The sequence below is a fragment of the Lagopus muta genome, chromosome 27 (genome assembly GCF_023343835.1).
Source record: "Lagopus muta isolate bLagMut1 chromosome 27, bLagMut1 primary, whole genome shotgun sequence".
NCBI lineage: Eukaryota > Metazoa > Chordata > Aves > Galliformes > Phasianidae > Lagopus > Lagopus muta.
Genome location: NC_064459.1, coordinates 1536773 through 1564725, shown reverse-complemented (window position 1 = coordinate 1564725; position 27953 = coordinate 1536773). Strand labels below are relative to the sequence as shown.

The 27953-nt window shown below is 60.0% G+C and overlaps 2 protein-coding genes across 2 annotated transcripts; one reads left to right on the top strand and one right to left on the bottom strand.

The window, feature by feature from the left end:
• Positions 1 to 221: 221 nt before the first annotated feature.
• On the bottom strand, positions 222 to 5218 carry FAM178B (family with sequence similarity 178 member B). The gene is given in 16 exon segments (XM_048928080.1): positions 222 to 671; positions 743 to 760; positions 762 to 821; positions 898 to 987; positions 1055 to 1145; positions 1353 to 1450; positions 1530 to 1706; positions 1825 to 1912; positions 2392 to 2512; positions 2606 to 2675; positions 2749 to 2854; positions 2922 to 3071; positions 3157 to 3261; positions 3345 to 3406; positions 3502 to 3768; positions 4837 to 5218. Coding segments are annotated over 16 exon segments (1920 nt in total). The 5' UTR covers positions 5113 to 5218; the 3' UTR covers positions 222 to 530.
• A 248-nt stretch (positions 5219 to 5466) lies between these two features.
• SNRNP200 (small nuclear ribonucleoprotein U5 subunit 200) lies at positions 5467 to 27944 on the top strand. The gene is made up of 45 exons (XM_048928081.1): positions 5467 to 5629; positions 6131 to 6294; positions 7950 to 8121; positions 8238 to 8430; positions 8716 to 8771; positions 9313 to 9411; positions 9685 to 9837; positions 11781 to 11880; positions 12035 to 12171; positions 13011 to 13094; positions 13299 to 13472; positions 14585 to 14722; positions 14875 to 15030; positions 15278 to 15448; positions 15584 to 15777; positions 16108 to 16231; positions 16621 to 16770; positions 16911 to 17021; positions 17352 to 17483; positions 17785 to 17973; positions 18943 to 19140; positions 19434 to 19586; positions 19691 to 19771; positions 19917 to 20000; positions 20395 to 20501; positions 20650 to 20768; positions 20987 to 21141; positions 21301 to 21490; positions 21688 to 21861; positions 23250 to 23410; positions 23677 to 23904; positions 24145 to 24336; positions 24411 to 24589; positions 24778 to 24929; positions 25177 to 25285; positions 25397 to 25505; positions 25663 to 25852; positions 25942 to 26106; positions 26323 to 26444; positions 26535 to 26678; positions 26764 to 26940; positions 27032 to 27192; positions 27269 to 27350; positions 27472 to 27564; positions 27652 to 27944. The coding sequence occupies exons 1-45, from the start codon at positions 5585 to 5587 to the stop codon at positions 27793 to 27795; spliced, it is 6411 nt and encodes a 2136-aa protein (XP_048784038.1). The 5' UTR covers positions 5467 to 5584; the 3' UTR covers positions 27796 to 27944.
• The last annotated feature ends 9 nt before the right edge of the window (positions 27945 to 27953 follow it).

Below are 27953 nucleotides of genomic sequence, written 5' to 3'. Positions count from 1 at the left end.
TTCCCCAACCCCTTTAAGGGCTCCCAATCCATCCCCATTGGGTTTCCTATCACTGTGGGGTTCCCCATCCACCCCCATTGGGTTTCCCATCACTTTTGGGGTTCCCCATCTCTATAGGGCTCCCCATCCATCCCCATTGGGTTTCCAAACACTTTGGGGTTCCCCAACCCCTGTAAGGGTTCCCCACCCCAGTTTCCCATCACTGTGGGGTTCCCCTCCATCCCTGTTGGGTTTCCCACCATCACTGGGCTTCCCCCGTCCGTCCCCTTTGGGTTTCCACACTCTGGGGTTCCCCAGCCCTATATGGCTCTCCATCCATCCCCACCGCTGCAGTTCCCCACCCACCCCCATCAGGTTTCCAAACACTGCGGCGTTTCCCTACAAGGTTCTCCATCCCCATTTGGTTTCCTATCGCTATCGGAACTCCCCACCCCTGTAGGTTTCTCCATCCCACCGCCTGACCCCACAGAACGAGACCCAGGCAGCGGGGGTGACGTGGGGCTGTTTATTGGGGACCCCGGGGTGCCCCCTTACTTCAGCAGCTCGTGCCACTTGACGTAGAGCACCATGGCCAGGTTCTTCAGCTGGGAGCGGTAGAACTGCCCCATGTCCTCACGCAGCCACGACCCAAAGTACTGCTCCAGCTGGGTGCACAGCTTCTCTAGATGCCCCTGCGGGGACAAGGGGAGGGGGGTAAAGGGTTGTGGGGACCCCCCAGCGTCCCCCTGGGGTCGGCACCCACCTTCTGTTCGTTGCGCGGGCCGCTCCGTGCCCACCACGACGTCGGCGAGGTAGAGGAGGCTGCGGCTCAGGTAGCAGGTCTGTGGGGACCAGGGGGTGACCGACGGGGTGGTGGCACCTCTGGGGGCGTCCCCAAGGGAACGAGGCAGCACCCACCTCCTGCTCCACGTCCGTTGCTTCGGGCTCAGTGGGGAGCTGCAGGCTGTCCGGCCAGGATTGAGCCAGGAGCTGCTCCAGCGCTGGCAGCTGTGGGAACGTGGGGTCAGAGGACAAGCAGGGGCAGCACGGGGGGCACCCGGGGGGCTGCACGCACCTCTTCCTGCGCCCTAAGGGACAGCACGGTGCACGGCGCCTTCCCCAGCAGCTGGGCCATGGCGCAAAGGCTCAGGCGCCTGCGGAGCTCCCTGCGGAGGAGAAGAGAGAGTTGGGCTGCAAAGCGTCTCACCGCCAGCCCGGCGTCACCAGCAGGACTGCGGTGCCCTCCGGGCGCCCGTGGCACCGCGCCACCAGCAGCCGCTCCGTGCCGCCTTGCTGCCACCGAGCCGCCGCAGCTCCCGTCCCCGCGGGGCAGGGCAGCAGGGCAGCGCCGCGGCGCCCAGGAGGCGGCGTACCTCTGCCTGGCGGTGATGTCCGGCAGCAGCCGCGCGACGGCGAGCAGGTTGTGGTGGTGCCGGGAGAGCCGGCAGAGCGACAGGCAGAGCGCGGGCAGCTGCGGGGACACAGAGGGGTGGCGACGGGGTGGCACCGGGGCGGCACGGAGCACCGGGCGCCCGCGGTTCGTCCCGCACCTGCTCCTTCCAGGCCGCGATGCCCTCCAGCAGGCAGTGCAGGAGGTGCCACACGTCGGGCAGAGGTTGGCAGCGCAGCTCGCGGTCGAGGCTGAGGAAGCAGAGCAGCGTCACCAGCTCCCGGCGGGCGCGGTCGGGGTAGCGGCACGGGCAGGCGAGCACGCACACCGTCAGCAGCTGCGGGGAGCACCAAGGTGTCACCACGGTGTCACCAGGAACGCTCTGCCGCCCCCAGCAGGGACAGGATGGTGCCACCCCCCAACAGCCGGCTCGATTCGCACGACAGCTCTCCCACCTTGCAGACGTCCCCCAGCTGCGTCACCAGGGCCAGCGTGTTGACGGCACCCGGGTTTCCCTGCTCCAGGGAGCATTTCGGATCCAGCCTGGCAGGACAGAAGGCTCTGCTGAAGGCTGAGCGTCGCACAGCACATCGTGCCGCCCATCAGCTCACAAACCCATCCGGAGTTCCACCTATTTTACAGCTCTGCTGCTGCAGACACGGGGCGGCTGAGAGCGACGTTGGCATCGCTCACGTTCCAGCTGGAGCTCAGCGTCTTTAAGTCACCATCGTGATTGCCAACGTTTAAGGTCACAACCTACCTGGAAGCTTGCAGGAAAGATGTCAGCATTGCTTAGAAATTACACTGCTCTGAACAGCAGGCTTACAGCAGGTCCCAGAAAGCGGAAAGAATGGGAGTGAATTAAGTAAGCACGAAGCATCGCACCTCACCTATGAAAGCACCTTTAGGAACACGCTCATTGAAGCTCATCTGATCGAGTTCACTTCCTAAGCGTCAGCACTGGTGAGACTAACAACGCTAACGCTGCTAATTGTTCCACCTAATGACCCTCGAGGGCTCACCTCGTGTCCATGGGGCACAGCTCGGGGGGCAGCAGCCGCCGGCAGCGCAGGGCCTGCAGGTCAGCACCCATGTAGGCAAAGACCTGGCCAACGTCCTGCAGCGTGGGGCACCAGGGCTCATCTGTGGGCACAGGGACAGAGGTGACAACGGTGCCAGCGGGCAGCAGCCGTGTCTGAGGGCTGCGCAGGGACCCTGTGGCCACCCTGCACCCACCATCGCTTCTCATCCACATCTCCCACAGCGTCCGGAACGCGTTGCTCCTGTCCGGCCTCGTGCTCGTCAGCTGCCAAAGGAAACAAGGGGTGACTGAGAGACGGCACTGCGCGGACGGGGAGCTTCGTGCCACGGCGCCTCACCTGGAAAAGCCAGCGTAGGATGGGCGGCGGGCAGGCAGATGTGGTTTGGTAGAGCAGCTGCAGGTAGCCGTCACGCACAAAAGCCAGCTGGGAGGCAGGCGAGGCGCTGTGGAAAGAGATGGAGGGTCAGCGGGGCCCTGCGGCGTCCCCTTGTCCCTGTCCCTGCTCCTCACTCGAGGAAATTCTGCTCCAGGACGCTGCGAGGCTGCAGCCCACGGGTGTCCAGGGTGGGCGGTGGGAGCGGGCAGGCGTGGAAGATGGGCTCCCCTGGGTGCGTGGCGGGGAAGGCGAGCAGCTTCATGTTGAAGCGGGACAGGAAGGCCCTGCAGCGGGGGGAAAGAGCCACCAAGGTGACGTGGAGGGCAGAGGGGGGACAGCAGGCGCAGTGCCCAGCCGCTGCCGTGGTACCTCTGCTCCTCCAGGAGCTGCATGTCCTCGTCTGATGACTCCTGGATGCTGTCCATGCTGGCCTGCGTCAGGCTGGCCTGCACGGCGTTGGCCACGCGCTGCTCCCTGGCACAGCAGTGATGAGGTTGGGCTGAGGGCGCTGGGCAGCCCCCAGCTTCTTCTCGGGGTGCCAGGGATGCCAGCCTCACCTTTTCTCCAGCAGCAGCGCATCCAGGCTGTTGGCAAGCGGGTCTGGCTGCGGGCATGCAACCTGGGAACCAAGCAAGACCTTGGCACTCAGAGCTGGGCTGAGCGTCCCCAGGCACCTGCAGCGTCCCCAAGCACAGCTGAGAGCCTGGCGCTGACCTCACTGTGCTCAGCAGGGCTCGAGGGCCCGCTGCACGCCAGCAGCTCCTTCAAAGGGATCAGCTCCTCCTCGCTGTCGCTGGAGGATGTTGTTGCCACGTCCTCTGCTCGCTGCGGCACCGTCCTGCTCTCAGTGGCGCTGCTGGGCCGCGCTGCGCTGCGTGGGGAGCGCGTGGCTGAGCCCTGCTGGGCCGAACGCCGTGGACCGGCACGAGGCCGTCGTGCCCTGCTTGGCCCCTGGCGGGTGCTGCGGAGCTGCATGGGGCACTGGGATGCTGTGGGGAGAGCGCCGGGGTCAGTGTGGGGTTCTGTGGGGCACCAAATACAATGCAGGAGTCGGTGTGGGGCAGTGAGGACAACAGAGAGGTCAGTGGGAGGAACTGGGGACGACGCAGCGTCATCGTAGGGCTCTGTAGAGCACGTGGGACAACGTGGGGGGCGGTGCAGGGCACCAGGGATGACGTGGGGGTCAGAAATGGGCTCTGTGGAGCATTGAGGACAAAGCAGGAGTCTGCATGGGGCACCATGGATGACACAGGGGTCAGTGCGAGGCACCAGAGACAAGGTGGAGGTCAGCAGAGGACTTCAGAGAGAACATAGGAGTAACTGTGGGACTCTATGAAGCACTGTAGACAACGGGAGGTCAGTGTGGGGCGCCAGGGATGGCACAGGGGTCAGTGCGGAGCTTTATGGGGCACTGGGGATGACATGGGGATCAGCAGGGTGTGCTATGGGGCACTGGGGATGCAATGGGGCACAATGGGGTGGCTTTATGGGGCACTGGGGATAACATAGGGATCAGTGGGGGTCTCTATGGAGTACTGGGGATAATGTAGGGATCAATGGGGGGCTCTATGGGGCTCTAGAGATGCAATGGGAATCAACAAGGGGCTCTATAGGGCACTGGGAAGACAGCAGGGCTCAGTGGGAAGTTCTATGGGACACTGGGGACAACGGGGCTCAGTGAGGGGCTCTGTGGGGCTCTGGGGAGATGATGGGGTCCAGTGGGGGCTCTATGGGGCTCTGGGGAGACAACAGGGCACTGTGGGTGGCTTTATGGGGCACTGGGGATAACGTAGGGATCAGTGGGGGGCTCTATGGGGCAGTGGGGACAACATAGGGATCAGTGGAGGGCTCTATGGGGCTCTGAGGATAACGTAGGGATCAGTGGGGGGCTCTATGGGGCACTGGGGCTCAGTAGGGAGCTCTATGGGGCACTGGGATTGCAATGAAGGGCTCAGTGGGGCACTGGGATTGCAATGGGAATCGGTGGGGGTCTACGCGGGGACAAGATGGGGGTCACTGCTGGGCACCGGGGACAACAGCGCTGCCCACCCCAGGACAGGCCTCACCTGGCTCGGCGCTGTGGGGCTGCGGTGGGGGCGGGGAGGCCGGAGGATGAGGATCCACCGGGCCGAGGGGCGGCGGGAGGAAGGGGCGGCCCACCCGCAGGTGCTTACTGACACGGAGCTGCTGGTAGGAACAAAGGCTGTACTGGAAGGAAGAGCTAAAGAGCCCCGAGCGGGGCACGCGAGCCGAGGACAGCGGGATCTGGTACCAGCGCAGCAGCCCCAACCGCTGTCCCCGCCTCGCCGAAGCTCCCCGCAACATGGCGGCGTCCCTCAGCGGGCGGAGCTGCGAGAAAAAGGCGGGCTTTGCTTGTAGGAGCGGCGAAAGGCGGCGGACGGGACCCAGGGCTTCTGCCGCCGGCGGGATTGGCCGTTTAACTGCCGACCAGCGCCGCGCGGCCAATCACAGCTCGAACAGCGCGAAGCTGTTCGACCAATCAGCTGAGGGGAGAGGACGGGAGTGGTCAGGGAGGCGGGATGGGCACGCCCTCTTGAGCTGTTAGCCAATCAGAAGAGGGACGGAGGCAGTGTCTCCGCCCCTCCGCTGTGCATGTTGGAAACTGCAGTCAACGGGCTGCTGCTGCCGCGGTGCATGCTGGGAAGCCCTGTGCGGAACCGCTTCCGGGTTGCGCGTGCGCTAGGGACAGGGCTTTTTCCGCTTCCGCCGGAAGTTCTTTTCTGGGGCCTGTTCCCGTGCACGGTGGCGGCGGGGCGGCCTTCAGCCAGGCGGCGTCATGGCGGACGTGACCGCTCGCAGCCTGCAGTACGAGTACAAGGCGGTGAGTGCGGGCCTCGACCCTGTACGCGGCGGGGACGTCGTCCTCTTTCCGCCGGGCTTTCCCCATCTGTGGGGCCGCTGACGCGGGGCCGGTAAAGCGGTTCTTGTATAGATGGAGGCTGTTAAGGCCTCTGGTAATTAAAACCAGGCCTGGTAAAATCCAGGAGCTTTGAAATCCGGGATCGTTAAAGCAGCGCCGCGGTTGGAGTTGCTGCCCGCGTACCTTGTGGGTGGAGGGACAAAACGAATGCAGTCGGAGCCGCTGTGGTGCCAATGGGGAGGAAAATAACGGGTGTGCAGCAAGGCTGGGGAGCATAAAGGATGCACCCACCGCGTTGTGACCCATCTCACGCCCTCCCTTCCCTCCCTCCTCTATTTATTCCTTCCTTCCTTCCTCCCTTCCCTCTTCCATTCTTTCCCTTCCCTGCTCTCTTCCTTCTTCCCTTCCCTCTCTCCCTTCCTTCCTCCCTTCCTCCCTTCCTCCCTTCCTTTCCCTCTCCAGAACTCCAACCTCGTGCTCCAAGCTGACCGCTCTCTCATTGACCGGACGCGGCGTGATGAACCCACAGGAGAGGTGCTCTCCCTGGTGGGCAAACTGGAGGGCACCCGTATGGGAGACAAGGCGCAACGCACCAAGCCGCAGATGCAGGAGGAGCGACGTGCCAAGTGAGAGGCAGCGCAGGGTCTGGGGGTGCTGCTGCAGGGGTGTGTTGGTGGGGGAGGCTCTGGGGGGGTCTGCGGTGCTTCCCTGGTTCTGAGCAATGTGGGATGGCAGAGTCATGGAGGTCAGAAAAGAGCTGTGAGGTTATGGAGTCCCACTGGCGCGTCCAGCACTGAGCAGTGTCACTGAGCCGTGGAATCGTAGTGTGGTTGAATTGGAAGCGACTCAAAGCCCCCCCAGTCCCACCTCCTGCCCTGGGCTGGGTGCCCCCCTCCGTCTCAGGCTGCCCCATCATTGCCTTGGGTCGTGGTATCCACAGCTCCTCTATTTCAGCACCTCACCACCCTCACAGTGAAGAGTTTTTTCCTGACATCAGCCCTCAATCTCTCCTCTTTTACCATAAAGCCATTCCTTTATCTATCAGACCACCCCCAAGCATCCACACATCTGAATCCTTCCAGGGCTGGAGACTCAACTCCTTCCCCAGTATCTTGTTGTAATGCTTCACAGCTCTTCCAGTAAAGAAATATTTCCTCATGTCCAACCTGAACCTCCTCAACACAACCTGGGGCCTGAATCTCTTCTCCTGTTCCTCAGAGCTTGGGATAAAAGACCAACCCTCACCTCACTCCGTCCTCCTTTGAGGCAGATGTAGAGATTCTCCTTTTCTCCAGGCTAAATAACCCCAGTTCCCTCAGCTGCTCACTGTAAACCTGCTCCAGACTTCATTGCCTTCCCCTGGGTGTCCTCCAGCACCTCGCTGCCTTGCACCTTTCATGCAGAGAGAGGCCCAAAGCTGAACGCAGTCCTTGAGATGCAGCCTCTTCCACGTGCTTTAATTTGGTAGATGTAGCAGAAAGCTATTTAGGGTGCTGCGTAGTGAAATGGCTTTGGTGCTGTGAGCAAAGGCTAAAAATTACCAGCTTAGAATATGCAGAGTGAGTGTTTGCATATTCATTTGAAGCTCAGCGCTCCACGTCAGGAACCTGAAAGTGAGATGAAAAAGGTTAAAAAAGGAGGAGAAGAGAGTAGAGTTGTGCTTTGTTTTTTGTTCCATGGAAAGCAGCACGTCCATTGCTCCCGCAGCACCATGGGGTGTAAAGCTGGGGCAGCAAAGCTGGGGCCGCAAAGCTGGGGCCGCAAAGCTGGGGCCGCAAAGCTGGGGCCGCAAAGCTGGGGCCGCAAAGCTGGGGCCGCAAAGCTGGGGCCGCAAAGCTGGGGCCGCAAAGCTGGGGCCGCAAAGCTGGGGCCGCAAAGCTGGGGCCGCAAAGCTGGGGCCGCAAAGCTGGGGCCGCAAAGCTGGGGCCGCAAAGCTGGGGCCGCAAAGCTGGGGCCGCAAAGCTGGGGCCGCAAAGCTGGGGCAGCAAAGCTGGGGCAGCAAAGCTGGGGCAGCAAAGCTGGGGCAGAGCGGCGCCTCCCAGCTCTCCCTGTGGGATGGGGTTGGGCTCTGAGGTGTGGAAATACTTCTGGGGTTTGTTGTAAAGCTGTGGGTTTGGGGGCTGGGCTCCTGTGGCAGCAGGGGGGGCAAACAGTGGGGTGGGCAAACAGTGGGGTGGGCAAACAGTGGGGGGGGCAAACAGGAGGGCCATGCGTTGTCCTGCAGCAGCACGGGCTGCAGAATTCCCTGCTTGGCGCTGCCATGGCTGCTGCCTCCTTGCAGGAGAAGGAAGCGCGACGAGGACAGGCACGACATCAACAAGATGAAGGGTTACACCCTGCTGTCTGAGGGCATCGACGAGATGGTGGGGATCATCTACAAACCCAAAACCAAGGAGACCCGGGAGACCTACGAGGTGTTGCTGAGCTTCATCCAGGCCGCCCTCGGGGACCAGGTGAGGATGGGGGCACAGCGGGGCGGCGGCGCCACGATGGCGAGGGCCGCTGTGTGGCACGAGCTGCGCCCCCTGCTGACCTCCTGCTGGCGGCGCGGCTGCTGCTCGTCCCCCAGCCTCGAGACATTCTGTGCGGGGCTGCCGACGAGGTGCTGGCGGTGCTGAAGAACGAGAAGCTGCGCGATAAGGAGAGGCGCAAGGAGATCGATCTGCTGCTGGGCCAGACCGACGACACCCGTTACCACGTGCTGGTGAACCTGGGCAAGAAGATCACGGATTACGGTGGCGACAAGGAGATTCAGAACATGGGTACGGGCACCGATGGCGGCGGTGAGAGGGGATTCAGGCCGTGGGTGCATGAGGTCACAGCTGCAGTTCTGGGTGGGCAGGAAGGCACGCAGCAGCAGGGGCGCCTTGTGCAGCCTGCTTGCAGGCATCGTGCTTCCACACAGAGGAGCTGGGAAACGTTTGGACGGTTTTCAAGGCTCCGAACGACGTTCATTTCATCTCTTGGACGTGCGGAGGTGGGGGATCTGTGAGCCCTGCGCATGGGCTGCAGGTTTTCTGCTTAATTGGTTCCGCTCTCCCTCGCAGATGACAACATTGATGAGACGTACGGCGTGAACGTGCAGTTTGAGTCGGATGAGGAGGTGAGAAGGCGCTGCAGCTCGCTCTGACGTCTCCTGGCTTTCGGCTGCTCTGTTTGATGTGTTTTACTCAGGCTGGGATATCTGTGCCAGGAAGGAGAGGAGGGATTATTTCAGATGCTGCTTTCCTGGCTTGGGAGGATCTGTTGATTATCTTGCTAATCCGAGGCTTATCGTGAGTCAGGATGACGGGAAGCAGATGGTGGTATTTAGATCTGCTGGGGCAGACCTGACAGCAGGAAGGGATGAGCTGAAATGCATCGTTTGGAAGCGTCTCATAGAGGGGCTGTGTGGAATCGTTTCTGTGGGGGGCTGAGAGAATCAAAGAGGCGCACGGGAGCCTCTTGCAGTCACTGAGATCCAAGGAGTGGAAATGATTTGAGCACGCGGGCCTTTATCCGAGCTAAAGGAATACATTGGTGTTAAAAGCACGAGCTCAATGGTTTCCCTTCAGGCACGAGCTGCCAGATGGTTCGTTTGTGCCAAGGAGAAGCTGCTCTCTGATGTGTGCCAAAGCCACTTACTGGAAGTCGTGTTCCCACAGGAAGGCGATGAGGACATCTATGGCGAGGTGCGGGACGAGGCCTCTGATGATGACATGGAAGGAGACGAAGCCGTCGTCCGCTGCACGCTGTCAGCCAACGTGAGCAGGATGTGGAACGCGATTTGGGGTCGTGTGGGCTGGGATCCTTTTGGTTTGTGGACGGAGCTGAGCTCAGGCAGGGCTGGAAAGCAGCTGTGGAGGCCCGAAGTCACACAGGAGGGTTTGGGATGTGGGACGTTTGCTGTTCCCCGTTCTGCCTGTGGGCAGAGGGAGCCCTGAGATGCTCATTTTGCAGCACAAATGCCTCGAGTCTGATTTTAATGGAAGAAGGTGACATTGTTATGAGTTGTTTTGTTGGTCTGCTTTTTCAAGCTTGTGGCATCGGGTGAATTGATGAGCTCAAAGAAGAAGGATCTGCATCCGCGGGACATCGACGCCTTTTGGCTCCAGCGGCAGCTGAGCCGCTTCTATGATGATGCCATCGTTTCCCAGAAGAAGGCAGATGAAGTGCTGGAGATCCTGAAGGTGAGCAGCCAGGTGGCGTCAGAGCAGGGCTGGAGCGGCATCAGAGCAGGGCTGGAGCAGCATCAGAGCAGGGCTGGAGCGGCGTCAGAGCAGGGCTGGAGCAGCATCAGAGCAGGGCTGGAGCGGCGTCAGAGCAGGGCTGGAACTGCATCAGAGCAGGGCTGGAGCGGCATCAGAGCAGGGCTGGAGCAGCGTCAGAGCAGGGCTGGAGCAGCGTCAGAGCAGGGCTGGAGCAGCGTCAGAGCAGGGCTGGAGCAGCATCAGAGCAGGGCTGGAGCGGCGTCAGAGCAGGGCTGGAGCAGCGTCAGAGCAGGGCTGGAGCGGCATCAGAGCAGGGCTGGAGCGGCGTCAGAGCAGGGCTGGAGCAGCATCAGAGCAGGGCTGGAGCGGCATCAGAGCAGGGCTGGAGCGGCGTCAGAGCAGGGCTGGAGCGGCGTCAGAGCAGGGCTGGAGCAGCGTCAGAGCAGGGCTGGAGCAGCGTCAGAGCAGGGCTGGAGCAGCGTCAGAGCAGGGCTGGAGCAGCATCAGAGCAGGGCTGGAGCGGCGTCAGAGCAGGGCTGGAGCAGCGTCAGAGCAGGGCTGGAGCGGCATCAGAGCAGGGCTGGAGCGGCGTCAGAGCAGGGCTGGAGCAGCATCAGAGCAGGGCTGGAGCGGCATCAGAGCAGGGCTGGAGCGGCGTCAGAGCAGGGCTGGAGCGGCGTCAGAGCAGGGCTGGAGCAGCATCAGAGCAGGGCTGGAGCGGCGTCAGAGCAGGGCTGGAGCAGCGTCAGAGCAGGGCTGCAGTGGCATCAGAGCAGGGCTGGAGCTGCATCAGAGCAGGGCTGGAGCGGCGTCAGAGCAGGGCTGGAGCGGCGTCAGAGCAGGGCTGGAGCAGCGTCAGAGCAGGGCTGGAGCAGCGTCAGAGCAGGGCTGGAGCAGCGTCAGAGCAGGGCTGGAGCAGCAGCGTCAGAGCAGGGCTGGAGCAGCAGCGTCAGAGCAGGGCTGGAGCAGCAGCGTCAGAGCAGGGCTGGAGCAGCAGCGTCAGAGCAGGGCTGGAGCAGCAGCGTCAGAGCAGGGCTGGAGCAGCAGCGTCAGAGCAGGGCTGGAGCAGCAGCGTCAGAGCAGGGCTGGAGCAGCGTCAGAGCAGGGCTGGAGCGGCGTCAGAGCAGGGCTGGAGCGGCGTCAGAGCAGGGCTGGAGCGGCGTCAGAGCAGGGCTGGAGCGGCGTCAGAGCAGGGCTGGAGCGGCGTCAGAGCAGGGCTGGAGCGGCGTCAGAGCAGGGCTGGAGCAGCATCAGAGCAGGGCTGGAGCAGCAGCGTCAGAGCAGGGCTGGAGCGGCGTCAGAGCAGGGCTGGAGCAGCGTCAGAGCAGGGCTGGAGCAGCAGCGTCAGAGCAGGGCTGGAGCAGCAGCGTCAGAGCAGGGCTGGAGCAGCAGCGTCAGAGCAGGGCTGGAGCGGCATCAGAGCAGGGCTGGAGCAGCATCAGAGCAGGGCTGAGCAGCGTCAGAGCAGGGCTGGAGCAGCATCAGAGCAGGGCTGGAGCGGCGTCAGAGCAGGGCTGGAGCAGCATCAGAGCAGGGCTGGAGCGGCGTCAGGGCAGCTGCTGGCAGGGCAGATGTCACCTCGACACCTCTGTGTTCTTTCACATTACGTGACTGAATGAGACTATCGGTGTCTGTGTGTGCAGGGAAGCTCAGAGATGGTCTCAATACACAGAAATGCTCTTCTAAGGGAAGGAGGTGGTTTTTTTCTGTTGGGAGATCAGTGCCAGCCAGCTGTGTTTCCTTACAAATGCTGGGGAGGAAGGGGAATCGCAGAGGACGGGGTTTGTGTCTGCAGCCCAAATCAGGCCCTTATTCCAGCCTGGAGCTGTTTGGTTACTTCAGTTCTTGTTTCACGTGGCCTGAGCAAAGCAGGGGTTGTTGTGCACAAATAACTCCTTGTTTCTCGTGTCTCTTCATCCCAGACCGCAAGTGATGACCGGGAGTGTGAAAACCAGCTTGTTCTGCTCCTGGGCTTCAACACCTTCGACTTCATCAAAGTGCTGCGGCAGCACCGGATGATGAGTGAGCGGGGTTCCCTGACTTTGCCTCTGTTCTTGGGGCTCCCTGAGGCTTTTCTTATTGCCATCAGTGCCCCCCTGTGAAGGTGGGGCTTTGATGTTTGCCCCCTCCTTTGATCCTCGCGGCCTCCTGCCATCTCTTCACTCTCTTCCATCAGTCCTGTACTGCACTTTGCTGGCCAGCGCCCAAAGCGAAGCCGAAAAAGAAAGGATCATGGGGAAGATGGAAGCAGATCCTGAGCTGTCCAAGTTCTTGTATCAGCTGCACGAGACGGAGAAGGAGGATCTGATCCGGGTAAGGCCGCAGGGGGAGAAACCACAGCGTCCTCCTGCTGTCAGAGCTGCCGGCCTTCAGCCACGTGTGCTGCTGGGGGCAGAGGAAGCTGCTGACTCAGTGGGGATCTTGAAAACGTGGGAAACGCAGCTGGGAGGGCGCCGTGTTCATCACCCACTGCTTTTAAGCTGTCTGAACTTCTGCTTCACCACCAAAAATGCCGACGTGTGCAAATGTCAGGGTTTCAATTAGAGCTGGCTGGGTTGTAATATTGTTTGAGCTCTCAGCTTCCTTCAGCCCGTAAAGCACAGCCGTAACCCTGCTCCACTCCCGGTTACCAAGGTCTGGATGTGACCTCGAGGCCAGGGAGCCCAGCAGTGCTCTGTAGTCTCACCAGTGTGCTGCTTTAGCTCTGCTTGGCCTTTGGAGAGCTGCAGCTCCAGGAGTGATTTGGGGTTTGTTTTGTATCTAGCAGTAAGATCGCGGTGCTGCTTTGGTGTAACGTTAGGAAATGAACCAAAACAGCACCCCAGCGTGGGCTGCAGCGATGTGAAGGGCCGGTGCTGCGTCTCCATGTTTGAGGAGTGCTGTTGGCATATTATGGGCTGGGCTCTTGTAGGGTTTGTGTTTTCGCTCCCTTCTTTTCCTGTTGCCTCCTGGAAGGCATCTCCTGTCCTGGCCCTGGGGGCTCTCAGAAATAACTGGCTCTGGTTACACGAATGCCTGTGCTTGAGGGAATTGCTGTGTGGCTGTGGCTGGGTCAGCATGGCAGGAGAGCTGGGCAGGCTGTGGAAGAGGCTGAGCAGCTCCTGCCCTGCAGCAGCACTGAGGAGGGCTGGGTGCTTTGTGTCCTGGCGCAGGAGGAGCGCTCCCGCCGGGAACGCGTTCGGCAGTCCAGGATGGACACTGACTTGGAGACCATGGATCTGGACCAAGGAGGAGAGGTGAGGCTCTTCAAAGCTGCCTGTTCCCAAGTGTAAAAAGGGCTTTTTGGAGGCGGGGGGGCAGGAAGGTAAGCAGATAAGCCCCTGATGTGTTAAAGAGGCGCTCAGCAGTTGGATCCAGCTCCTTTTCCTTCAGTCCCGGGATCAAAGTGCCAGGGGAGCGTTGTCCTTTTCTTCCTCTCACTCTCCCTGTCCTGTTTGCAGGCGTTGGCTCCCCGGCAGGTGCTGGATTTGGAGGACCTGGTGTTTGCTCAGGGCAGTCATTTCATGGCCAACAAACGATGCCAGCTGCCCGATGGCTCCTTCCGAAGGCAGCGCAAGGGCTACGAGGAGGTGCACGTGCCTGCCCTGAAACCAAAGCCTTTTGGCTCGGAGGAGGTGGGTGACCTGCTGCCTGTTAGGCACAGGCTTTGTTGGGCTGCTCTGAACGCGTCAGATGTTTCTTTGCATCAGAAGAAGGGGGGCAGCAGGGACAGGGAGGCGATCGTCCCCCTCTGCTCTGCTCCTGTGAGGCCCCATCTGCAGCACTGCGTCCAGGGCTGGAGCCCCCAGGACAGGAAGGACAGAGAGCTGCTGGAGAGGGTGCAGAGGAGCCGCAGAGATGAGCAGGGGCTGCAGCACCTCCACCACGAAGACAGGCTGAGGGAGCTGGGCTCGTTCAGCATGGAGAAAAGAAGGCTGCGGGGTGACCTCAGTGCAGCCTGCAGTGCCTGAAGGGAGCCTGCAGGCAGGAGGGGAGTCAGCTCTGTGCAAGGGGAGATGGCAGCAGGACGAGGGGAAACGGTTTGAATGGAGGGAGGGCAGCTGGAGGTTGGATGTCAGGGGAAGTTGTGTGCTGTGAGAGCGGGGAGGGGCTGAACAGCTGCCAGAGAGGCTGTGATGCCCCGTCCATCCCTGCAGGTGTTGGAGGCCAGGTTGGATGGGGCCCTGGGCAGCCTGGGCTGCTGTTGGATGTGGAGGTTGGTGGCCCTGCGTGTGGCAGGGGGTTGCAGCTCCGTGATCCTCGAGGTCCCTCCAGCCCTGGCCGTTCTGTCATTCTGACACTCTGCAGGCTGAGTCCGGCTTCTTGGAGGAATTGCTGGTGGCTGGACGCAGTTCCTCATTATGGGCTGTGTGTCCTGTGCTGGAGCATCTGCCTCGGGGCTCCGTGCCCCATTTGGCTGCCTCAGCTCTGCTGTTGTGCTCAATCCTCACTGCTGCTGAGCCAGAGACGAGGCTGTGACAAATTGCCTCTTCTGATCAGTGCTGGGCAGGGGAAACGTGGGTCGATCTGTTGCACTGTGAGAACACAGTGGAGGTTGGCATTTTTGTGATGGTGGTCGGCCTCGTTTGATCTCTCCCTACCATGGACCACGATCTCTGGGCACGGGGCTTCGTCTCTTCTGGCCGTCTGGTGGCAACGTGACCCTGCTGAGGTCTCACATGCCCTGCAGCCTGGGAGATGCTGAAACAGAAGTGTAGAGTTAGATGCTTTTTTTTTCCCTTTTCAGCAATTGGTTTCAGTGGAAAAGCTGCCCAAATACGCCCAGGCTGGATTTGAAGGGTTTAAAACACTGAACCGCATCCAGAGCAAACTGTACCGCGCTGCCTTGGAGTCGGATGAGAATCTGCTGCTTTGTGCTCCCACGGTGAGCAGCCTGGCGCTGGGGTCCCCTGCGATGGCAGGAGAGCTGGTTGTCACTCTGTGAGGGCGATGTGCCGAAGCTGAGTGCTGTAGGAGCCCCCCCAGCCTGGGGAGGTGATGGTGAGGCTGACAGGGTTGGTTCTGCTCGCGTCTTAGGGCGCCGGGAAGACGAACGTGGCGCTGATGTGCATGCTGAGAGAAATAGGGAAGCACATCAACATGGATGGCACCATCAACGTGGATGAGTTCAAGATCATCTACATCGCACCCATGAGGTCTTTGGTGCAGGAGATGGTGGGCAGCTTTGGAAAGGTGAGCAGAGGATTGGGGCTGCTCCTGCAGGCCGGGGAGGATGAGCTTGGTTGTTGCAGAGGTTGTGGTTGCAGGAGGGTGTCGTGTCTGGCAGGAGCTTGCTGCGAGAGAATCGCTTTGGATCGTGCCTTTGACCTCTGCTGTGGGTTCTGTGGGCTGTGAGGCTGTTGGTGTGGGTGTGAGCTGTGGCACCCCGCTGTCCTGGGGGGGCACCTTTATCCACCCTCACCTGCGGGTTTCCTCCCAGCGCCTGGCAACCTACGGCATCAACGTGGCCGAGCTGACGGGGGATCACCAGCTGTGCAAGGAGGAAATCAGTGCCACCCAGATCATCGTCTGCACCCCGGAGAAGTGGGACATCATCACCCGCAAGGGGGGGGAGCGCACGTACACCCAGCTGGTGCGGCTGGTCATCCTGGTGAGCAGCACAGGGCGCAGCCGGGTGCGACTTTGGCTGCCAAGGGTGGAGGGAGAATTGGGCTGTGAGCGAGCAGGGCTGCTGGGAAGGAAAGGCTGAGCTGGGGGCCGAACTGCCCTTGTTGCTCCTCTTTAGGATGAGATACATCTCCTGCACGACGACAGAGGGCCTGTGCTGGAATCTTTGGTTGCCAGAGCCATCCGTAACATTGAGATGACCCAGGAGGATGTCAGGCTTGTTGGCTTGAGTGCCACCCTCCCCAACTACGAGGACGTGGCGACGTTCCTCCGAGTGGACCCTGCCAAGGGCCTGTTCTATTTTGATAACAGGTAAAGCTGGGGGAGGTCTTTGATTGTGGGGCAGCCTGCTGAGGAGGCAGCTTTTGTGGTCCTGCCTGGTGGAAGCCATGTGAGGTCACAGTCGTTGGTGCAACACCATTTTTGCCCCCTGTGTTTTGCTTAGCAGGAACAGTGATCCTGCCCCTTCCCTTGGTGTTTAAGCTGATGTTTCTCAGCTGAGGCACAAGGGAAGTGTGCTGAGCTTAGCAATGCGAAATCCAGGCTGCGTTTTGAGGAAGTGGTGTGGCTGACAAACTGCCTCTGGCCCTTTGTGTCAGCATCCCTCCTTTCTGCTCACTGGTGGCCTTGTTTTCCTTCCAGCTTCCGACCGGTGCCCCTGGAGCAGACCTACGTGGGCATCACAGAGAAGAAAGCAATCAAACGCTTCCAGATAATGAATGAGATCGTTTATGAGAAGATTATGGAGCACGCTGGGAAGAACCAGGTCTGGTACCTCTGCCTTGTTGTTGTCATCACACCCTCCTTGCTCTGTTTTGTTGCTGCTGAGGCTTTCAGGTTGTGGTTGCTGCAGGGAGGAGGTAGATTTACAAACTTGGTGACGGCTGAGGGAGGAAGGAACACAAACTGCTGTTCTTTGTCCTCGCTGTGTGATGGATGCATGAGCTGCCCATCTCTAAGAGGAGGGGATTTTGGTGATGCTGCCCTGTGAGTTCATGAACTCCTGGCTCTGTTTTAGCTGCACAGCACGGGTTGCTATCGGGGTTTCATTTAAACCTTCCACCCTCAGCTTGAGCAGCAGGTTGGGTTGGGGGCCTTGACCAGCTACAGCCGTGCTGTTTTCCCCCTTGACAGCAGTGCCACCTTGTTTGACAGGTGCTGGTGTTCGTTCACTCCAGGAAGGAGACTGGCAAGACAGCGCGGGCCATCAGGGACATGTGCCTGGAGAAAGACACCCTGGGCCTCTTCCTGAGAGAGGGCTCAGCCTCCACCGAGGTGCTGAGGACGGAAGCTGAGCAGTGCAAGGTAATCACACAGCTGGGGCTGTAGGAAGAACAGTGCTGCTGCTCCCAGCGCGGGTTTGCAGCCCTGCTTTAGGATCTGCGCTGCCTTTGGTGGCTCCTGTTCTGCCCGAAAGCCTTGAGCTGGTCGTGTTTGTGCTGCAGAACCTGGAGCTGAAGGACCTCCTGCCCTACGGCTTTGCCATTCACCATGCTGGGATGACACGAGTGGACCGGACCTTGGTGGAGGATCTGTTTGCTGACAAACACATCCAGGTGAGCTGTGCTTCCCAGGGGGAAGATTTCACACAAGGAACGTTTGGATCGCCTCGTTCAGCATGGGCTGAGGCTTCCAGCCGCTGCCATCTCCTCTGAGTGTCTGCATTACACCTGGGAGGCACAGGATCTTCCCAGGGTCGTGCTGGGAGCTGGTCAATCTGGGTCCCAGATCTTGCTGTTTAGCCCCCCTTCCTCTTCTGAGCTGTCAAGGCAGTCACTGTTTCCAGCCCTTGTCCCTTTTGTGCCCATCAGGAACCTTTTGGATCCTTTTGACCTTAGGAAGGGGTTCCTACGTGGCTTTGCTGATCCCCATTTTTGCTCCTGCAGGTTTTGGTGTCTACAGCAACGCTGGCCTGGGGTGTGAACCTCCCTGCCCACACTGTTATCATCAAGGGCACGCAGGTGTACAGCCCTGAGAAGGGGCGCTGGACTGAGCTGGGGGCTTTGGACATCCTGCAGGTGACGTTTTGCCAACAGCCGTGCTGCTGCGGCTGCTTTCAGGCTTCCTTAGCAGAGCAGCTCTGTGCTCTGTGCTGTCAGGCTGCCTCAGCTGTGCTGGGAGCTGCGCTGCTGTCAGGGCACAGCAGGATGGGATCCGTAGGACAGCAGACAAACGATTCCCATTATGTTGCCCAGGCACATCGGAGGTATTTGTGTGCCTCCTGTGGCAGCAGACTGGCAGCGAAGCCCCGAGACAGCGAGGAGAATTTGCCAAGCTGAAAGCTGTTCTTTCTGCTGACCTCGCTTTCTCATCCCTCAGATGCTGGGGCGTGCTGGGAGGCCTCAGTATGACACCAAAGGTGAGGGGATCCTCATCACATCCCACGGCGAGCTGCAGTATTACCTGTCCCTGCTCAACCAGCAGCTCCCCATCGAAAGTCAGATGGTGTCGAAGCTGCCAGACATGCTGAATGCAGAAACTGTGCTGGGCAACGTCCAGAACGCAAAGGTGAGCCTTAGTTTGTGTGGGCCACGAAGTGGGGCAGGGTGAGCCTTAGTTTGCTGTGTGTGGGCCACAAAGTGGGGCAGGGTGAGCCTTAGTTTGCTGTGTCTGTTGCTGTGCACCCAGAGAGCTGCTGGGGATGATGGGAGCTGTGCAGCGACGCATCAGCTCTGCCTGGTCGGGCTGTGGGCTCTGATGTTCATGTTCAGCCGAGCATCAACCAACACCCCCAGGTCCCTTTCCTCTTCACAATCATCCAACAGCGTTACAGGCTTGGGGATGAGTGGTTGGATGACTGTGAAGAGGAAAGGGACCTTGGGGTGCTGGTTGATGCTGAACATGAGCCCACAGTGTGCCCAGGTGGCCAAGGGGGCCAACGGCATCCTGGCCTGCATTAGGAATGGCCAGCAGGAGCAGGGAGGTGAGCATCCTTCTGTACTCAGCACTGGTGAGGCCGCACCTTGAGTGCTGGGTTCAGTTTTGGGCCCCTCACTGCAAGAAAGACATTGAGGCCCTGGAACGTGTGCAGAGAAGGGGAATGAAATGGTGAGGGATCTGCAGCACAAGTCATGAGGAGCGGCTGAGGGAGCTGGGGTTGTTCAGTGTGGAGAAGAGGAGCTCAGGGGAGACCTCACTGCACTCCACAGCTTCCTGAAGGGAGGTTGTGGTGGAAAAGGGTCTGGCCTCTTCTCCCAGGCAAACAGCAGGACCCGAGGAAATGGCAAGAAATTGTACCAGAGGAGGTTTAGGTTGGATATTAGGAGAAACTTCTTCTCTCAGAGGTGGTCAGGCACTGCAATGGCTGCACAGGGAGGTGGTGGAGGCGCCGTCCCTGGCAGCGTTCAAGAGGCGCCTGGATGAGGAGCTGCGAGATCTGGTTTAGTGCTTGTGGCACTGATAGCAATGGGAGGGGGGTTGGACTGGATGAGCTTGCAGGTCGTTTCCAACCTTGTGATTCTGTGCTGCTCTCCTCAGGATGCAGTGAACTGGCTTGGCTATACCTACCTGTACATCCGGATGCTGCGTTCCCCCACTCTCTATGGGATTTCCCACGATGATTTGAAGGGGGATCCACTGCTGGACCAGCGCCGCTTGGATCTGGTTCACACCGCAGCCCTGATGTTGGACAAGAACAACCTGGTGAAGTACGACAAGAAGACGGGGAACTTCCAGGTGAGGAGGGGAGGGGGGCTGTGGCCAAGCAGAGCTGGGTGAGAGTGTCCTGTGGTTGGGAGAAAGGTGCGATCTGAGCGATTGAATGCGAATCCCAGGCAGTGCTGAGGAGGTGTGAGGTGTGGAGCTGTGTGCTGGGCAGAGCGGCTTTCCTTGGGGGATTGGAGGCCTGAGGGATGACCTGCAGCTTGTCTGCTGCCGTTACCCCAGCTGTGGCCTTTTTCCTTCTCCCTGTGCCACAAGCGGCTGCGTGTCGTTCTGCTGCTTCGCTATGGCTGCTGTCTTTGCTGCAGGTGACAGAGCTGGGCCGCATTGCCAGCCACTACTACATCACCAATGAGACAATGCAAACGTACAACCAGCTCCTGAAACCCACCCTGAGTGAGATTGAGCTGTTTCGGGTCTTCTCGCTGTCCTCAGAGTTCAGAAACATCACAGTGAGGGAGGTATGGAGCCGTCCTGGGAGATGCAGCCCTGCTGCCGTGGGGGTTGGTGCAGATCTTTGTCCTGCGTGGGGCTGCTTCATCACTTCTCCATTGGATTTCCTCAGGAGGAGAAGCTTGAGCTTCAGAAGTTGCTGGAGCGAGTCCCAATCCCCGTGAAGGAAAGCATAGAGGAGCCCAGTGCCAAGGTGAGCCCTGTCTGCCCCTGCTGGGGTCTCCTTGCCCGCCTTGGGAGAGCGGCCGTCCCTGCAAGAGCTGCCATGTGGGCCTGCAGCTCTGGAGAGCTTTGTGCTGCTCACAGTGAGCTGAGAGCCCTCTGCTCTGCTTCCCCAGATCAACGTGCTCCTCCAGGCCTTCATCTCCCAGCTGAAGCTGGAAGGCTTTGCTCTCATGGCAGACATGGTGTACGTTACCCAGGTGGGTGAGGGAGCGCAGCCAGCACCTCTCCATCTCCTCCCTGGTGCCTGCAGATCGGTGTCTCGGTCTCCCTGCTGGTGGGAGGGACGGCAATCTGCAACCCAGGGATGGAGTTGGTGTTTGAAATGGCTTGGGAAATAACTACAGCTGTGAGTGTTAAGGAGGGCCGGCTCCCATCAGGAGAAAAATTGGAGCCTTGAGTTTTTAATCAGAATCCTGAGATGATTTAGGGACTGCAATGTTGTGCCGTAAATGAAAGCTCCCAAAGCTGGGAGTTGAGTCATTTCGCTCCTCCTGGGAGCGTTTGGGGGTGAAGAACTGAGCTCAAAGCAGAGGACGGGGGGTGGGAAGGGGGAGGTGTTGGATCCCAGCTGAGCTCTGAGTGCTGCCCCAGTCTGCAGGGCGGCTGATGCGTGCCATCTTCGAGATCGTCCTGAACCGCGGCTGGGCTCAGCTCACCGATAAGACCCTCAACCTCTGCAAGATGATCGACAAACGGATGTGAGTGCCGGCACCTCCGGGCTGTTCCCTGCTTTAGCAGAGGCTTACAGGGGTGCCGGGCTGTGGGCCTCCCTTGGGCAGCACAGGGAACCCAGCGAGGGCTGCAGCTGCGTTTCGGTGCCGCCTCACCCGGCCCTGGTTCCTGCAGGTGGCAGTCGATGTGCCCTCTGCGCCAGTTCAAGAAGCTGCCCGAGGAAGTGGTGAAGAAGATTGAGAAGAAGAATTTCCCCTTTGAGAGGCTCTATGACCTGAACCACAATGAAATAGGTACTGGGATGTGGGCTGGGAGCCTTGAAGTGCTGAGGTTGGGCTGCCTGTTCCTGGCTGAAGAGGCAGAGCTTCGCGGTGCAGCCTGGGGAAGGCTGAGGCTTTCCTGTAGCACTTCTCCCTTTCCAGCTGTGCTCGTGTTGCAGGCGTTGCTCTGGGTGAAGTCCCAGAGCTGTTGTTCGCCCTGCAGTCCTGATGGCAGTGCCTTTCTCTCGCAGGAGAACTGATCCGCATGCCCAAGATGGGCAAAACGATCCACAAATACGTCCATCTGTTCCCAAAGCTGGAGCTCTCTGTCCACTTGCAGCCCATTACCCGCTCTACCCTGAAAGTGGAGCTCACCATTGCCCCCGACTTCCAGTGGGATGAGAAGGTGAGCTGTGCTCCGAGAGGAGCTGCCCTCGATGAGGGGGGCAGGGAGATGAAATGCAGCCAGGCTGATGGATGCCACGCTGGGGTGGTGCTTCTGGGGCAGGCTGGCTGTGCAGAGCTGCAGTTCTGGAGCAGGGTGCTGATGGTTCCTCTTGCTCAGGTGCACGGCTCGTCTGAAGCCTTCTGGATCCTGGTGGAGGACGTGGACAGCGAGGTGATCCTGCACCACGAGTACTTCCTGCTGAAGGCCAAATACGCGCAGGACGAGCACCTCGTCACCTTCTTCGTGCCCGTCTTCGAGCCCCTGCCCCCTCAGTACTTCATCCGGGTGGTGTCTGACCGCTGGCTCTGTACGTCCCACCCTGCCTGCCCCCCTGGGGTCTTGTGGGGAGGGGGAGGGTGGAGATGCATCAGATTTGGGGCTGTGCTGGGGGAAGGGCTGCTGCCATCCTGCTGACTTCCAGGCTGGGTTTCCCTGAGGTCAGCAGCTCAGGAAATGAAAGCATCGGAGCGTTCTCTGAGCGCTGAATGCTTTGTGTGCCGACAGCCTGTGAGACCCAGCTGCCCGTTTCCTTCCGCCACCTGATCCTCCCTGAGAAGTACCCCCCTCCCACAGAGCTGCTGGACCTGCAGCCTCTGCCCGTTTCTGCTCTGAGGAACAGCGCCTTCGAGAGCCTCTACCAGGACAAGTTCCCTTTCTTCAACCCTATCCAGACTCAGGGTGGGTACCAGCACTGCTTGCCTCCTCCAAACTGCTTCTCCCCGGGTCCTGGTTCCCATCCTTTGGGGCTCAGACATGAGGAATTCTGTGCTGGGTCCGGTCTTGTTCAACATCTTCATCAATGACCTTGATGAGGGGATAATGGCCACCCTCAGCAAGTTTGTGATGATACAAAGTTGGGAGGATTGGCTGAAGGCCGTGCTGCCATTCAGCGAGACCTGGATAGGCTGGAGAGCTGGGCAGAAAAAAACCGGATGAGGTTTAAGAACAGCAAGTGTAGAGTCTTGCATCTGGGGAGGAATAATTGCATGCACCAGTACAGGTTGGGGGATGAGGTGCTGGAGGGGAGCTCTGCGGAGGGACCTGGGTGTCCTGGTGGACGGCAGGTCGGCCATAGCCAGCAGTGTGCCCTTGTGGCCAAAAGGCCAATGGCATCCTGGGCTGCATTGCACACAGCGTGGCCAGCAGGTGGAGGGAGGCGATCCTCCCCCTCTGCTCTGCCCTGTGAGGCCTCATCTGCAGCACTGCGTCCAGTTCTGGGCTGCCCAGCACAAAACAGACAGGGAGCTCTTGGGAAGAGTCCAGCGGAGGGACAGAAAGATGGTGAAGGGCCTGGAGCATCTCTGCTATGGGGAAAGGCTGAGTGAACTGGGTCTGTTCAGCATGGAGAAAAGGAGACTGAGAGGGGAGCTGATCCAGGTCTGTAAATATCTGAGGTGTGGGGGCAGAATGGCGAGGATGGACTGTTTTCAGTGGGGAGTGGAGACAGGACAAGGGGAAACGGCTGGAAACTGCAGCATAGGAAGTTGTGCAGCAATGTGCGAAGGAACGGCTGTGCAGTGAGGGGAGGAGCAATGGGACAGGGAGGGGGGGAGTCTCCTGCTCTGCAGATGTTCCAGACCTGCCTGGATGCCGACCTGTGCGACCTGCTGTAGGGAACCTGCTTTGGCAGGGGGGTTGGACTCGATGATCTCTGGAGGTCCCTTCCAACCCCTACAATTCTGTGATTCTGTGAATTCTTGCAGCAAATAGCAAACCTCCCTTAGCCGCACAGATTTGCTGTCTCTAAGTCTTTTATGGGCCACAGCATCTTTGTGTTCCTTTGCACACCAGGCAGCCTGAGGTTTGCTCTTGGAAGCTGTGCCTCTGCTGCTTGTGGTCCAAACTTCATCTGTGCTGCTCGTAGGGATGGGGTTGAGGGCGACCCAAAGCTGCTGTGCCTGCATTCATCCTCCTGGGCATGGCGACAGCAGGGAGCTCACAGCTGGGCTGTGCTCTGATCCTACAGCTCTCAGCTTTTTCTGCATCTCCCCATGTGAGCCGGGCGCAGGATGCGTTCTCTCGACCTTTGGGTGATGTAAGTCCCTTCTTTCTTTGTCCATCCCCAGTGTTTAACACCGTCTATAACAGCGACGACAACGTGTTTGTGGGCGCCCCCACGGGAAGCGGGAAGACCATTTGTGCTGAGTTTGCCATCCTCAGGATGTTGCTGCAGAACTCGGAGGGACGCTGTGTGTACATCACCCCCATGGAGGCCCTGGCAGAGCAGGTGAGCCCTGGAGCTTTGCTCCAGCTTTGCTTTCCTTCTTTGTCCTCCCCCCATTCACGTTCCCCATCTGTTCTGTGCTGGCGCAGCTCAGAATGGTTTGAATCCTTTGATCAACGGCTTTCCTGATGTCTCTGAGGGAGCAAAGAGACGCCGCCGTACCTCCAGCCCGCTGCTGTTGGGCTCTGTGTGCATTTTGTGCATCTGCAGGGCTGTGGCAGGACTGATTGGAACGGGAAGCTGACAGGGCACCCCTTGCTTTTCCTCAGGTCTTCATGGACTGGTACGAAAAGTTCCAGGAGCGTCTCAATAAAAAGGTGGTTTTGCTGACTGGGGAGACCAGCACTGACCTGAAGCTGCTGGGCAAAGGGAACATCATCATCAGCACCCCTGAGAAGTGGGACATCCTGTCCCGGCGCTGGAAGCAGCGCAAGAACGTCCAGAACGTCAACCTCTTCATCGTGGATGAAGTGCACCTCATTGGGGGCGAGAATGGGGTACGGGATGGGGGGTGGCCCGGCGCGGGGGGGCGATGCTGATCCTCATCACCCTGTTGGTCTGAGAGCTGGGAGCAGAGCGGCTGTGGGGTGGGCGCTCAGCTTCTGCCCCTGTGCTGTGGGATGGGTTGGGGCAGGAGGGCGTTGGGAAGCTCAGGAGCGATGGATGGGTTCTGCAGGCCTTCCCCCCCCTCTGCTCCGACCCTCCCTGCTCCAACCTGCCCTGTCCCCCCTCCTCAGCCCGTGCTGGAGGTCATCTGCTCCCGGATGCGCTACATCTCCTCGCAGATCGAGCGGCCCATCCGCATCGTGGCCCTCAGCTCATCCCTGTCCAACGCCAAGGACGTGGCGCACTGGCTGGGCTGCAGTGCCACCTCCACCTTCAACTTCCACCCCAACGTCCGCCCCGTGCCCTTGGAGCTGCACATCCAGGTGGGCTTTGGGCAGTCGCTGCCGTTCCCCCTTTTCCTTTCTGCCCCTTTTCCAACCGCTTCTCTTTCCTGCAGGGTTTCAACATCAGCCACACGCAGACCCGCCTGCTCTCCATGGCCAAGCCGGTTTACCACGCCATCATGAAGCACTCTCCCAAAAAGCCCATCATCGTCTTCGTGCCGTCCCGCAAGCAGACGCGGCTCACGGCCATCAACATCCTCACCACGTGTGCCTCAGACGTGCAGAGACACAGGTAAAGGTGCAAAGCTGCTGCGGCCACGTGGCATCCCATGCCTGGCTTTTCCTCCTCTGAGCGAGGCAGGGAGCCTGGGCTGCGTGTGACGAGGGAGAGCTCGCGTTGCTTGGCCTCAGCTGTCCCCAAGGGGGGGGACGGGCTGCTGGGCCTGGCTGGGCTCCCTTTACCCCCCGTGTCCCTTGCAGGTTCCTGCACTGTGCAGAGAAGGACCTGGTGCCCTACCTGGACAAACTGAATGACAACACCCTGAAGGAGACGCTGGTGAATGGTGTGGGCTATCTGCACGAGGGGCTGACGGCCATGGAGCGGCGGGTGGTGGAGCAGCTTTTCAGCTCTGGTGAGGCCTGGGCTGGGGACACCCCGCATTGAACCTCCTCAGCACACCTGGCTGTGCTTTGGGTCTTCTGGGCTGGGAATGTCAGCTTGCCTGTGCCTCCCCGGTCCTAAAATCCCTAAGAGATCTTCAACTTCATCTCTCCTCTTCGTGCCTTGAGTCCATCTGCCCAAATGCCCAACCTCTGGGTCTCTCTGTGCCCTGGGATGCGTTCTGCCCCTGGGCTGACCGCCCTCTCCATGCCTTCCAGGTGCAGTGCAGGTGATGGTTGCCTCCCGCAGCCTCTGCTGGGGTATGAACATTGCAGCTCACCTGGTGATCATCATGGACACGCAGTACTACAACGGCAAGATCCACGCGTGAGTTGTGACCCGAATCCCAAAGTCCTCCAGCGCTGCCCAGGCGGTGGCTTTAATGGAGAGCTTTTCACAGAGCCCCTCTCCATTCAAGCCTTCCTCTCCGTGCCCCAGGTACGTGGATTACCCCATCTACGACGTGCTGCAGATGGTGGGCCACGCCAACCGCCCGCTGCAGGACGATGAGGGCCGCTGCGTCATCATGTGCCAGGGATCCAAGAAGGTGCGTGAGGGGCAGGGCGCCGTTCCTGGCCTGCAAATATCCCATCTGGGGTGTGGATTTCTCCTTGGCAAGCTCGATGCAATCCGATTTGGGCTCTGCGATACCGGAGGTGCTGGCTTTATTCATCCCCTGCCCTTCTACCTCTGCTCTGCCATAGGATTTCTTCAAGAAGTTCCTTTATGAGCCCCTGCCAGTGGAATCCCACCTGGACCACTGCATGCACGATCACTTCAACGCCGAGATTGTCACCAAGACCATTGAAAACAAGCAGGATGCAGTGGATTACCTGACTTGGACGTTCCTGTACCGCAGGATGACGCAGAATCCCAACTACTACAACCTGCAGGGTGAGCACAGGGCTCTGCAGTGCAGGCCTTCACTGGGGCAGCTTCTCTCCATCCCAGGGCGTTCCTGAGCCGCGCTGCTGTGCCCACAGGTGTGTCCCATAGGCACCTTTCTGACCACCTCTCGGAGCTGGTGGAGCAGACCCTCAGTGACCTGGAGCAGTCCAAGTGCATCAGCATCGAGGACGAGATGGACGTGGCTCCCCTCAACCTGGGGATGATTGCAGCCTATTATTACATCAACTACACCACGATTGGTGAGGGAAACGCGGGAGGCAGCGCCTGCTGCTGCTCCCCCTGCTGCTCTCCATCCTCTCTGGATGATGTGGGTGAAGGAGGGCAGGCGCTGTGTGCGTGAATCCCCCCCCATTCAGCATGAGGCTGAGTGTTCTCTGCCTGAAGGCGTCCCTTACGTTGCCCAGCTTAACGCTGCTCGCTTTTTCCCCGACCCCTTTTCCCTTTCTGCCCTTCAGAGCTCTTCAGCATGTCCCTCAATGCCAAAACCAAAGTGCGAGGGCTGATAGAAATCATCTCCAACGCTGCTGAGTATGAGAACATCCCCATCCGGCACCACGAGGACAACCTGCTGCGCCAGGTGAGCCGGAGCTGCGGCGCTGCAAGGCCTGCCTTTGTTTCCTGCTCTGTGAGGCCCGAGCTCTGACTGCTCTCTCGTTTCTCCCCACAGCTGGCCCAGAAGGTCCCCCACAAGCTGACCAACCCCAAATTCAACGACCCCCACGTCAAGACCAACCTCCTGCTGCAGGCTCACCTATCGCGCATGCAGCTGAGCGCCGAGCTGCAGTCGGACACGGAGGAGATCCTCAGCAAGGTGCAGTGGGGCGGCAGAGGGGCGGGGGGCAGCCGCTGTATCCCTGAGCGCTGCTTTCCAACCCAGCCCTGCCCTCTGCCTGCAGGCAATCCGGCTGATCCAGGCGTGTGTGGACGTCCTGTCCAGCAATGGGTGGCTGAGCCCTGCCTTGGCCGCCATGGAGCTGGCACAGATGGTGACCCAAGCCATGTGGTCCAAGGACTCCTACCTCAAGCAGCTGCCTCACTTCACCTCTGAGCACATCAAGCGCTGCACTGACAAGGTAAAACCCAAAACGCGACGCCCGGCCCCATGCTGGAAGATGAGGGGTGGAACCCGGCTTCAACGCGGGGCTGAGAGCCGTGCTGTTGCAGGGGGTGGAGAGCGTGTTTGACATCATGGAGATGGAGGACGAGGACCGGAACGCGCTGCTGCAGCTCTCGGATGCGCAGATCGCCGACGTCGCCCGCTTCTGCAACCGCTACCCCAACATCGAGCTGTCCTACGAGGTGGTGGAGAAGGAAAGCATCCGGAGGTGAGGAGGGGGCCGGCAGCACGGCGAGGCCCTGCGGTGCCGCGGCGGCGCCCTGACTTTGCTTCTGTCCACGCAGCGGAGGCCCCGTGGTGGTGCTGGTGCAGCTGGAGCGTGAGGAGGAGGTCACCGGCCCCGTCATCGCCCCCCTGTTCCCCCAGGTGAGCGCCAGGAGCCGGGGAGGGCTGTTAGGGCAGCAGAACGTTGGGGGCGGCCCGCCTGGGTGAGATGGGCTCCGTCCCCAGCGCTGCGCCCGTGCGTCTGATCTCCATCCCCTGGCAGAAACGTGAGGAGGGCTGGTGGGTGGTGATCGGCGACTCCAAGTCCAACAGCCTCATCTCCATCAAGCGGCTGACGCTGCAGCAGAAGGCCAAGGTGAGCGGGGGCTGCGTGGGGCCGCGCTGGGTTCGCTGAGCCCCCCGACCCCGCAGCCCTGACGCCTCGTTCCTCCCCTGCTCCCAGGTGAAGCTGGATTTCGTGGCCCCGGCCACAGGGACGCACAACTACACGCTGTACTTCATGAGCGACGCCTACATGGGCTGCGACCAGGAGTACAAATTCAGCGTGGATGTGAAGGAGGCCGAGAGCGACAGCGAATCTGATTAATGGGGTGAGGATCTGTGAGCAAACCGTGACCAAACCGCAGTGCTTCTCACCTCCCTCTGTATTTCCTGTTTTTCTAGGATGTTGTACAGTGGTTTTTTAGAATGGAGTTGTGTCTGCAGCAGCTGGAATAAATGCTGAGCTTTCCCCAACCCTGTTTT

Bases quoted from the DNA above. Each gene is read 5' to 3' on its own strand.
- SNRNP200 (XM_048928081.1), top strand. From the start codon at position 5,585: ATGGCGGACGTGACCGCTCGCAGCCTGCAGTACGAGTACAAGGCG. The intron at 8,431-8,715 runs GTACGGGCACCG...TCTCCCTCGCAG, and splicing joins CAAGGAGATTCAGAACATGG to ATGACAACATTGATGAGACG. The intron at 26,679-26,763 runs GTGCAGTGGGGC...CTCTGCCTGCAG, and splicing joins CGGAGGAGATCCTCAGCAAG to GCAATCCGGCTGATCCAGGC.